At 39.2% G+C, this 12,798-nt stretch overlaps 1 protein-coding gene across 1 annotated transcript in view; it reads right to left on the minus strand.

The window, feature by feature from the left end:
* The window catches only part of MGAM (maltase-glucoamylase), a 300,259-nt gene that overhangs the window by 18,357 nt on the left and 269,104 nt on the right, over positions 1-12,798 (minus strand). Inside the window, exons 62-63 of the mRNA XM_053710109.1 lie at positions 4,457-4,491; positions 4,252-4,368 (exon numbers count right to left, since the gene is read on the minus strand). Of these exons, the coding sequence (XP_053566084.1) occupies positions 4,252-4,368; positions 4,457-4,491 (152 nt within the window). The remainder of the gene's footprint in view (positions 1-4,251; positions 4,369-4,456; positions 4,492-12,798) is intronic.

Consider the following 12,798-nt stretch of genomic DNA (forward strand, 5'->3'; position numbering starts at 1 on the left):
ACTCCCATTGTTAACAGATCTTGTACGCAGCGTAGAAACGCTTCTTTCTTTATCTGGTTTGTTGACAACCTTGACAGATGAAATCTCCCTCTTGGGGGAGATAATTTGAAGTCTAGAAGGTATCCCTGAGATATGATCTCTAGTGCCCAGGGATCCTGAACATCTCTTGCCCAGGCCTGGGCGAAGAGAGAGAGTCTGCCCCCTACTAGATCCGGTCCCGGATCGGGGGCTCTCGGTTCATGCTGTCTTTGGGGCAGCAGCAGGTTTCCTGGCCTGCTTGCTTTTGTTCCAGGACTGGTTAGGCTTCCAGCCTTGCCTGTAACGAGCAACAGCTCCTTCCTGTTTTGGTGCAGTGGAGGTTGATGCTGCTCCTGTTTTGAAATTCCGAAAGGGACGAAAATTAGACTGTCTAGCCTTAGCTTTGGCCTTGTCTTGAGGTAGGGCGTGGCCCTTACCTCCCGTAATGTCAGCGATAATTTCTTTCAAACCGGGCCCGAATAAGGACTGCCCCTTGAAAGGTATATTAAGTAATTTGGACTTAGAAGTAACATCAGCTGACCAGGATTTTAGCCACAGTGCCCTGCGTGCCTGTATGGCGAATCCTGAGTTCTTAGCCGTAAGTTTGGTTAAATGTACTACGGCCTCCGAAATGAAAGAATTAGCTAGTTTAAGGACTCTAAGCCTGTCCGTAATGTCGTCTAGCGTAGAGGAACTAAGGTTCTCTTCAAGCGACTCAATCCAAAATGCTGCCGCAGCCGTAATCGGCGCGATACATGCAAGGGGTTGTAATATAAAACCTTGTTGAACAAACATTTTCTTAAGGTAACCCTCTAATTTTTTATCCATTGGATCTGAGAAAGCACAGCTATCCTCCACCGGGATAGTGGTACGCTTAGCTAAAGTAGAAACTGCTCCCTCCACCTTGGGGACCGTTTGCCATAAGTCCCGAGTGGTGGCGTCTATTGGAAACATCTTTCTAAATATTGGAGGGGGTGAGAACGGCACACCGGGTCTATCCCACTCCTTAGTAACAATTTCAGTTAGTCTCTTAGGTATAGGAAAAACGTCAGTACTCGCCGGTACCGCAAAGTATTTATCCAACCTACACAGTTTCTCTGGTATTGCAACAGTGTTACAATCGTTGAGAGCTGCTAAGACCTCCCCTAGTAGTACACGGAGGTTCTCCAATTTAAATTTAAAATTTGAAATATCTGAGTCCAATCTGTTTGGATCAGAACCGTCACCCACAGAATGAAGCTCTCCGTCCTCATGCTCTGCGAGCTGTGACGCAGTATCAGACATGGCCCTAGCATTGTCAGCGCACTCTGTTCTCACCCCAGAGTGATCACGCTTGCCTCTTAGTTCAGGTAATTTAGACAAAACTTCAGTCATAACAGTAGCCATATCTTGTAATGTTATCTGTAATGGCCGCCCAGATGTACTAGGCGCCAAAATATCACGCACCTCCCGGGCGGGAGATGCAGGTACTGTCGCGTGAGGCGAGTTAGTCGGCATAACTCTCCCCTCGCTGTTTGGTGAAATTTGTTCACATTGTACAGATTGACTTTTATTTAAAGTAGCATCAATACAGTTAGTACATAAATTTCTATTGGGCTCCACCTTGGCATTGGAACAAATGACACAGATATCTTCCTCTGAGTCAGACATGTTTAACACACTAGCAAAAAACTTACAACTTGGTTATAATCTTTTTTAGCAAAAAACGTAGTGTGCCTCAAAGAGGTACTAACGATTAAATGACAGTTGAAATAATGAACTGAAAAACAGTTATTGCATCAAATTTTAAAACAACACAACTTTTAGCAAAGGTTTGTTCCCATTAGTAAAAAACAACACTAATTAAATTTGTACATAAGAAAACAAAACAACGTTTTTTATACACAGTCACTATAAGAATTCTCACAGCTCTGCTGAGAGAATTTACCTCCCTTCAAAGAAGTTTGAAGACCCCTGAGATCTGTCAGAGATGAACCGGATCATGCAGGACATATAAAAGTAGCTGACTGGAATTTTTTGATGCGTAGCAAAGAGCGCCAAAAACGGCCCCTCCCTCTCCCACACAGCAGTGAAGAGAAACGAAACTGTCACAATTAAAGCAAAAAACTGCCAAGTGGAAAATAATGCCCAAACATTTATTCACACAGTACCTCAGCAATGTAAACGATTCTACATTCCAGCAAAAACGTTTAACATGAGAATAGTTATTAAAAGGATTAGTGACCTTAACACAGTAGTTCCGGTGAAATACCATCCCCAGAATACTGAAGTGTATACATACATGTCATTTTAACGGTATGGCAGGCTTTTCTCATCAATTCCATTCAGAAAATAAAAACTGCCACATACCTCAATGCAGATTCATCTGCCCGCTGTCCCCTGATCTGAAGCCTTTACCTCCCTCAGATGGTCGAGAACAGCAATATGATCTTAACGACTCCGGTTAAAATCATAGTAAAAAATCTCTGTCAGATTCTTCCTCAAACTCTGCCAGAGAAGTAATAACACGCTCCGGTGCTATTTTAAAATAACAAACTTTTGATTGAAGTCATAAAAACTAAGTATAATCACCATAGTCCTCTCACACATCCTATCTAGTCGTTGGGTGCAAGAGAATGACTGGGACTGACGTAGAGGGGAGGAGCTATATGCAGCTCTGCTGGGTGAATCCTCTTGCATTTCCTGTTGGGGAGGAGTTATATCCCAGAAGTAATGATGACCCGTGGACTGATCACACATAACAGAAGAAAGAGCATTTAGCTCTTTTACATTGCCCAAAACCCTAAGCTAAAAATAAAAACCACTGAAAAAACCCTTAAAAAAACATAACACTAACCCCCGACAATCCACTTATAGTTTTCCAAGTCCGGACATCCATCCTCATCCAGCCAGCGAAGTCATCATCCAGGCAGCAAGAAGTCTTCATCCGGACGGCCTCTTCCATCTTTATCCAGCTGGTGAAGTCCTCATCCAGACGGCATGAACTCTTCATCCAGACGGCATCTTCTATCTTCATCCATCCGGCGCGGAGAGGGTCCATCTTCAAGAAATCCGGCGTGGAGCATCCTCTTCTTACGATGGTCGCTGCAGAATGTTTCCCTTTAAGTGACGTCATCCAAGATGGCATCCCTTACATTCCTATTGGCTGAAAGATTTCTATCAGCCAATATGAATTAAAGGTGAAACAATCCTATTGGCTGTTGCAATCAGCCAATAGGATTGAGCTTTCATCCTATTGGCTGAGTTCAATCCTTATTTTTTTGTGGCGGCGATGTCCGGAAAGGCAGATTAGGGGTTAATTAACTTATTATAGTGTTTGAGATGCGGGAGGGCCTCGGTTTAGGGGTTAATAGGTAGTTTATGGGTGTTAGTGTACTTTTTAACACTTTAGTTATGAGTTTTATGCTACAGCTTTGTAACGTAAAAAAAAAATTAGATGGCGGTATGGATCATGTGGTTATAGGGTGTACCGCTCACTTTTTGGCCTCCCAGGCAAACTCGTAATACCGGCGCTATGGAAGTCCCATTGAAAAAGGACTTTTTAAAAGTGCGGTACTGCCGTTGCGTGACAGACAAAAAGGTGTGTGGTACACCTATACCTACAAGACTTGTAATATCAGCATTAGGAAAAAAAACAGCGTTATGAAGCATAACAATACTTTTTCACTCACAACGCAAAACTCATAATCTAGCTGTATGTTTGTAATGTATTTCTCCTTTTATGTTGTAAGTCTTTAAATATTTACCTTAGTATATATTAAATTAATAAAAAATATGAATATCATATTTTTCTACATATGAGACACACTTTGAAAAAAGGCTATCAATTGTTTTTGAAAGGAGTCAAAACAAACACATTGGGTATCCCTTCTTTTTAAGTGATGCATGGAAATGTTCCCTCTGTAGGCTGCTTAACTACATAGAGGTAGAAGCTATCAATAGTATAAAAATATATATAGGAAAGTGGGTTAAATTATGTAGTGGGGTAGTTTTGAAAATAACGAGAGAAAATAATCATAGGTGGAGTGGAGACTGCATCACATTAAACTGATAATACAATTGATTGGAAATTGATTGGTAAAACTTGAAAAATATGTTAATTATAATGTAGAAATTAATAGTACTAAGTAATAATCTAGATGAAATAAGGGCTGCATTAAAATTTAAAGATAAGGATGGTAAAGAGAGAAAGAGATATCTATATATATGTTTAAAGGAATCAGGGCAACATACTCTCCAACCAATTCCATTGTGGTTTCTAGCATATGGATAAAATGCTCCAAGTAACATCCATCTGGCACATAATTCATATGTAGTATCTTGAAAGAATCCACAAATGTCTGCTCCCGTCTATAAGTAGGGAAATAAACAACATTAATAATATCACTCTGAATAATATAAATCTAATATTCAATATAAAAATATCAAGATGACTTACATACGATATTCCAAACAAGCTGAATTCCATCATACCTGTGGAAGAACAATATATCATTTAAGACAAAAATAATGTCTGAGATTTAAATTTAAATTTCAGTTTTAATACACAATATAACATATAGGTTGATTACAATCTTTCTATTTTTGAAAAATTGGCTTTTTTTTTAAACAAAGTGATCTCAGACTTTCAAAGTCAAACACAGGTTATCAAATTATTTATCAAAAAAGCCATATACTTTAATAGTGTTTTTCAATTAAAAACATTAGATACATTTTCCTAAAGGACTGTAATCATATGTAGCGTATCATGTCCGTTGCACATCGATAAATGCCGACAGCATACACTGTCTGCATTTATTATTGCACCAGCAGTTCTGGTGAACTGCTTGTGCAATGCCGTCCCCTGCAGATAAGCGGGCAATTGGCCTCTAGCAGGGGGTGTCAATTAGCCCGACTGTTTAGGATCGGGTGGATTGAAGACCGCATCCTCAGAGGTAGCAGACAAGTTATAGGCATGCAGAGCTTGATAATTCGGCCTCTTGATCTCAATTTTCTTACAGCAGCACTTAGAACTGACAATAATGGATGCCAATTATTGAAATCCTAAATTGTTTAAAAGGGTTAATTGAGTTTGTGTGAGTGTTTTTCAATTGGATAAAATTGTGTTTGTGTTAAAAAATATGAATGCCATTTGTAATTGGGGATGATGGATATACTGAGCATGCTTGATCAATGATGTTTTTAAAACGTTTAAAATGTAAAGAGTATTTTTGTTTTCAATTCATTAAATAAATATAATTATAAATATTTTCATCAAAAATCAATAAGAACACTGTGGGATATTAATTTCTATAAGAAAAAAAAGTGACCCCCAACTTATCTCATCTTCCAGAAAGGTGTTTTAACATTTTTCACACTATAAATCAGGAAACTGATAAATGACAGGATTTTATTAAAGTTTCAGTACTCAATGTGCTAGCTGCAATATCAAAAACCCACTGCACAGACTGTGATTTCAATACCTCACTCCTTCTGTACAGAACAATGTTTCCCTTTGCTGCATATATATATATATATTAGAGCTGTGCAATTAATCACATTATGAGGGTATGTGATTTCTGAATTGCATCAGGCTTCGATTTTTTAGAAAAACAACATTTTTTTCTTTACCTCCTGTCCACGAGAAGCAATCACTGATCACTCCTTCAGGGTGACGGAATAGAAAGCGTTTTCCTAAAGAATCACAAGGGACGTTTCTTGGTCCATACCCCTGGAGGAGTGATCAGTGATTGCTTCTTGTGGGAATGAGGTAAAGAAACCTTTTTGTTTTTCCTTGGAGGAGTGATTCTAAACAGTCAGAACACAATGATTTTTCTGACCTATCAGTACAGCGGTTACATTTATTTTAAGAAGTATCTTGTGAGTAGCAGCATTTGTACAGAGTCAGCTGAGCAGTAATAATTTATCAGTGCACAGGGATCTCAAGCAGATAGTGGTGGCAGCTACTCTAGCATGGCATGAAGACCAACGTAATTATGCAGCAGAAAGCTGTTTATCCACAGTCTGCTATTAGGTTGTCTTTACTGCTGAAATCAGTTACATCCATGCTTTGCTTACATAAAATACATAGTAGATGCAGTTAACCCCATGGCTACCAAAGAGAACTTCAGTGTAAATATGTTGCAACATATTTGGTAGTCATGGGATTAATTGCATTTACTGTGCATTTTATCTCAGCACCCCACAGATGTATCTCATATAGCTGGAGGTTATGTGGGAAGAGCAGCCTCCATGTGCAAGGTAATGATTTACTTCCCTATTCCAGCTTTGGTAAAATACATACAGTATAAAGTATATAGCAAGTCATGAAAATAGTAGCACTCAACCACACACTAACATTCCACTGTTGGAAACATATACCCAAGAATAATAAGTCCTTGTATAAAGTTATAAACAATTAAGAAATACTTAAAACAGCAGACTGAAATGTAAAGCATGATATAAAAAGGTGTTACAGTTTAAAGCATCAGGCAGCAAGTTAGCATTCAGGACAGTTGAACTTTTTTCATGACTTGCTATTTACTCCATGCTCTATTTTGTTTTTAGTTTAAATATTAAACATCCTGTGGTGATTGAGTTGTGTTCAATTTTCTTCCAGTGAGAATGCTTTTATATTAAGATGTTTTGGCTTTATAATAAGTAGGTGCTGGACAAGGCAGGGGTGTGTGTGTGTTTTGACTAATAATGAGGCGTGACAGAATTTGTAACAAACTTAAATTTAGCTTTTTAAAGGTAATTTAACTGTTACCGGATGTGTGTTCCTGTGTGTGTGTGTTTCTGACTGATGTGTACTGACAAATTTTCTAACACCTAGAGCATACTTGACTACTGCCCTATTGTCCTGGTTCAGTGCTATTTGTGTCCTGCAGTTCCTTTAAATAAAATTGTTTCAGGAGTCTTTCTACCCACCTTGAGGTGTGGGACTTGTAAGGGATGTTTTGCTTTAGGAATCAGATATATAATAGGAATAAATTTATGTTAAAAAAAAATATTTTAGTAAAATTGCAAACCTAGGAGTTCCCATTGACTCCTCATCAAGTCCCTAACATGTTTCTCCAATAGCCGGATTTAGTAAAATTGCAAACCTAGGAGTTCCCATTGACTCCTCATCAAGTCCCTAACATGTTTCTCCAATAGCCGGCTTTTAGGGACTTGATGAGGAGTCAATGGGAACTCCTGTGTTTTAATTACTAGCAACCAGTAGTGAATATAGGAATCTATGATACTTATCTTGAGCATACTAAGCACTTAGTGGTATATTTATTAAAGTACGGACGGACACGATACAATGTAGCGTATCATGTTCGCCACACATCGATAAATGACGGCATTTATAATTTCACCAGCAGTTCTTGTGAACTGCTGGTGCAATGCTGCCCCCTGCAGATTTGCAGCCAATGGGCTGCTAGTAAGGGGGTGTCAATCAACCCGATCATATTCGATCCGGGTTGATTTCTGTACGCCGCCTCAGAGCAGGTGGACAGGTTATTGAGCAGCGGTCTTTAAGGCTCCGTATGGAGCTTGATAAATTGATCCCTTAATATTAAGTGATCTATATTTGGGCTTCGGCCACACAAACGTGCCAGCACACTCACGACAAACAATGTCAGATATTGACTCATTGAACACAAACATTTGGGCTTCAGCCGCACAAACATGCCAGCCGTCTCATGGCAAACAATGTTAGATATTGACTCACTGAAAATAAGCATATATCTACAACTTGTATTCCCACAAGGGAGATTATCCCCAGATTAGAAACCTATAAATACGCTACAATATTTGAAACAAGGATAACGAGGGGCAATAATAGACTGCTACAATTGCATACCCTGGCAGCATTTATTTATTTGCATTGTAACTATTGATGCAGATTTTCAATGTTAGATACAATTTATTCTGAAACGTAAGTGAGCAGAGGCTTTAACCTATTGAGCCACACTTGTTGTTACTGTGGTTAACAGCAGCTATTGTATTAAAAATTTGGTAACAAAGTGTATCACAAAAACATACTGTGTAACTGTTTAATTCCCACAGAGGGCAACTCTGCAACCTGACTTAACTTGCTACATTAGGATACTCATTTGTATAGCAGCGGATCTGTATATTTTTGCAAACTCATATACTAGGAGTCCTACCACAGTTATATATCCATCATACATTGGGGTGCATACATGATGTTTATGTAGAAATTATACAATAAGTGTTACTTCTTTAGTTCTATTACTTTTATGCAAGTCATCTCAATGTGAACTACCATCTAAAATTAATCAACCCCTTTGCCACACTTCATGAACCTGGCCATCAAGCTTGTTTCTATACATTGACACACTCTAATTAATAAACTGTTGTTTTGTCTACAGTGATACAGTCTTATCACTTGATACAACTGCTCTTGATTATACCAATTTGTCCTGATATTTCAGCTCCTCCTGGTTGTGGTTTTAATCTATTTTCCCACTTTTTATGTTTTGTGAATCTGATAATAGTTAACTTAAAATATATTCCCTTGATGAGATAATAACATTGTCACAAACTTTACAACATAATCACATTCAGCAACAGACTCAAGAGTGCTAATAGTGTATTCTTGTTAGTGGATCTTTCATCCTCTATATGTTAATAATATTTCACTATTGAGCTGGTCATAGAACTCCTCATTTTGGACAGTTAAATATGACCACACATTCACAGATGTAGATTAAAGGGACAGTAAAAGTCATAAATAGACATTCATGATTTAGACAGAGCATACAATTTTAACAAACTTTCCAATTTTCTTCTATTATTTAATTTGCTTCCTTCTATTGTTATCCTTTGTTGACAGGTGTATCTAGGAAAGCTCAGGAGCAGCAAAGAACCTCGGTTCTAGCTGCTGATTGGTGGTTGCATATATACCGATTGTCATTGGCTCACCCATTTTTTTAGTTAGAAGCCAGTAGTGCATTGCTGCTCCTTCAACCAACAATACCAAGAGAATGAAACAAATTTGATAATAGAAGTAAACTGGAAAGTTGTTTAAAATTGTATGTTCTACCTAAATCATAAGAGAACATTTTTAGGTTTCATGTCCCTTTAAGCAGGAAGATGTCACAGTGGACCCTGAATAGAGAATTAAATGATTCCTATATAAATGGGAAGTTTAACTTTTACACATTCTGGTACACATGATATATATCCGTATACCCATTTAGGAACAGTTTATTTATTTTAAATGAAAATTTGTGTGGTAGATGGTGCTTAACAGAGGAGGTACCATTGGTCTAATAGCTTTACATTTACTTGACATGTTCCCTTTTCTCTCTACACTCCTTTGAGGACAATGGTGGAGAATCATTGGTCTGTGGGTACTCTAGGTAGGTAGGCATGCACGTCTTGAGAGTATGCATTCACATGTCTTTGTATAAGTGTAAAATGTCTTCTTCTTTTGATGCCTTTTACCCTGATTTTATGATTACTTGCACTCAGGTAGGTTACATATTTGTGTGTTCGTCTTTTAACGCTGAAAATATGGTCATTTCAACATTAAAACAGCACCGCATCCATTACAAGTCTTGTCGGTATATTTGTCCCGCAAGCCTTTTAGCCTGTAACGCAACGTTAGTACCGCACTCGTAAAAATGATGTTTTTTCATGGGATTCCCATAGCACTGGTATTACGAGTTTTGCTGTCAGGTTAAAAAGCGAGCGCCACAGCCTAAAACGACAAGATCCGCAATGCCATCTATAGTCAGTAGTTATGAGTTTTACGCTACAAAGCTGTAACATAAAACTCATAACTAATGTGTTAAAAAGTACACTAACACCCATAAACTACCTATTAACCCCTAAACCGAGGCCCTCCACATTACAAGAATTATAATACATTTATTAACCCCAATCTGCCGCTTCAGACATCGCAGCCACTACATTTTTTTATTACCCCCAATTCCACTGCTCCCCGACATCGTCACCACTATACTAAAGTTATTAACCCCTAAGCCACCACCCTCCCACATTGCAAACACTATTTAAATATTATTAACCCCTAATCTGCTGTCCGCCTATATACTTAAGTTATTAAGCCCTACACCGCCGCAACTATAATAAATCTATTAATCCCTAAACTGAAATCCCCCTCAACAAAATATAATAAATTAAGCTATTAACCCCTAAACCAAAAGCCCCCACATCGCAATAAACTTATTTAAACTAGTAACCCCTAAACCTAACCCTCACCCTAATGTAACCCTAACACCCCCTAACTTTAACATAATTAAAATATAGCTAAATTAAACTTACAATTATTAACTAAATAAACCTATTAACCTCTAAACCGCCAGCCCCCACATCGCAACAACCAAAATTAAATGATATTAACCCCTAAACCTAACCCTAACGTAACCCTAACCCTAATGTAATAACAAATTATCAAAAATAATAAAAATTATTTCTATTCTTATACCCATTAAAAAGAAAACCCCCCAAAATAAAAAACCTAATCTAGAATAAACTACCAATGGCCCTTAAAAGGGCCTTTTGTAGGGCATTACCCTAAATAAATAAGCTCTGTTTATGAAATAAAAATACATATAACCATTAACATTACAAACCCCCACCCTCCTAAACCCACAAAACAAAAATAAAAATCTGAAAAATCTAAGCTACCAATGGCCCTCAAAAAAAAAGAATTTGGATGGTCATTGCTCTTTTGAAAGGGCATATAGCTATTTTACTGCCCAAACCCTAATTTAAAAATAAAACCCACACAAAAAAAAACAAAAAAAACCTAACACTAACCGCAAGACGATCCACTTACAGTTTTTGAAGTCCCGCTTGAACGATCTTCATCCAGGCGGCGAGAAGTCTTCATCCAGATGGCCTCTTCAATCTTCATCTCGGCGGCAAAGTCCTCATCCAAGCGGTGAGAAGTCTTCACCCAGGTGGCATCTTCTATCTTGATCCCAGCGGTGCGGAGCGGGTCCATCCTGAAGACATCCAGCGCGGAGCATCCTCTTCATATGGTCACCGCCGAACATTGAATCTTCAATGCAAGGTACGCAATCCAAGATGGCATCCCTTGCATTCCTATTGGCTGAAAATTTCAATTAGTCAATAGGAATTAGAGCTGCTAAAATCCTATTGGCTGTTCAAATTAGACAATAGGATTTAAGCAGCTCTAATTTTATTGGATAATGAATCAGCCAATAGAGTGAGAGCTGCTTAAATCCTTTTGGCTGTTCAAATCAGCTAATAGGATTTAAGCAGCTCTCATTCTATTGGCTGATTCATCATCCAATAGAATAATAGCTGATTAAATCCTATTGGCTGATTTGAACAGCCAATAGGATTTTAGCAGCTCTAATTCCTATTGGCTGATTCAAATTTTTTAGCCAATAGGAATGCAAGGGACGCCATCTTGGATTGCGTACCTTGCATTGAAGATTCAGTGTACGGCAGCGACCGTATGAAGAGTATGCTCTGAGCCGGATGTCTTCAGTATGGACCCACTCCTCGCTTCCGGGATCAAGATAGAAGATGCCGCCTGGATGAAGATTGAAGAGGCTGACTGGATGAAGACTTCTCGCTGCTTGGATGAGGACTTCGCCGCCGGGATGAAGATTGAAGAGGCCACCTGGATGAAGACTTCTTGCCACCTGGATGAAGACTTCTCGCCGCCGGGATGAAGATCATTCAAACAGGACTTTAAAAACTGTAAGTGGATTGTCTTGGGGTTAGTGTTAGGTTTTTTTAAGGGTTTTTTGGGTGGGTTTTATTTTTAGATTAGGGTTTGGGCAGTAAGGCCTAGATTTAGAGTTCGGCGGTAAAAGGGCTGTTAACGCTCCGCGGGTTTTTTTCTGGCCGCACCATAAATTTAACTCTGGTATCGAGAGTTCAAACAAATGCTGCGTTAGGCTCCAAAAAAGGAGCGTAGAGCATTTTTACCGCAAATGCAACTCTCGATACCAGAGTTGCTTACGGACGCGGCCGGCATCAAAAACGTGCTCGTGCACGATTCTCCCATAGGAAACAATGGGACTGTTTGAGCTGAAAAAAAACCTAACACCTGCAAAAAAGCAGCGTTCAGCTCCTAACGCAGCCCCATTGTTTCCTATGGGGAAACACTTCCTACGTCTGCACCTAACACCCTAACATGTACCCCGAGTCTAAACACCCCTAACCTTACACTTATTAACCCCTAATCTGCCGCCCCCGCTATCGCTGACCCCTGCATTACACTTTTAACCCCTAATCTGCCGCTCCGTAAACCGCCGCCACCTACGTTATCCCTATGTACCCCTAATCTGCTGCCCCTAACACCGCCGACCCCTGTATTATATCTATTAACCCCTAACTTGCCCCCCACAACGTCGCCGCAAGCTACTTAAAATAATTAACCCCTAATCTTCCGACCGCAAATCGCCGCCACCAACGTTATCCCTATGTACCCCTAATCTGCTACCCCTAACATCGCCGACCCCTATGTTATATTTATTAACCCCTAATCTGCCCCCCACAACGTCGCCGACACCTACCTACACTTATTAACCCCTAATCTGCCGAGCGGACCTGAGCGCTACTATAATAAAGTTATTAACCCCTAATCCGCCTCACTAACCCTATCATAAATAGTATTAACCCCTAATCTGCCCTCCCTAACATCGCCGACACCTAACTTCAATTATTAACCCCTAATCTTCCGACCGGAGCTCACCGCTATTCTAATAAATGTATTAACCCCTAAAGCTAAGTCTAACCCTAACACTAACACCCCCCTAAGTTAAATATAATTTTTATCTA

Source organism: Bombina bombina, chromosome 4, assembly GCF_027579735.1.
Source record: "Bombina bombina isolate aBomBom1 chromosome 4, aBomBom1.pri, whole genome shotgun sequence".
NCBI lineage: Eukaryota > Metazoa > Chordata > Amphibia > Anura > Bombinatoridae > Bombina > Bombina bombina.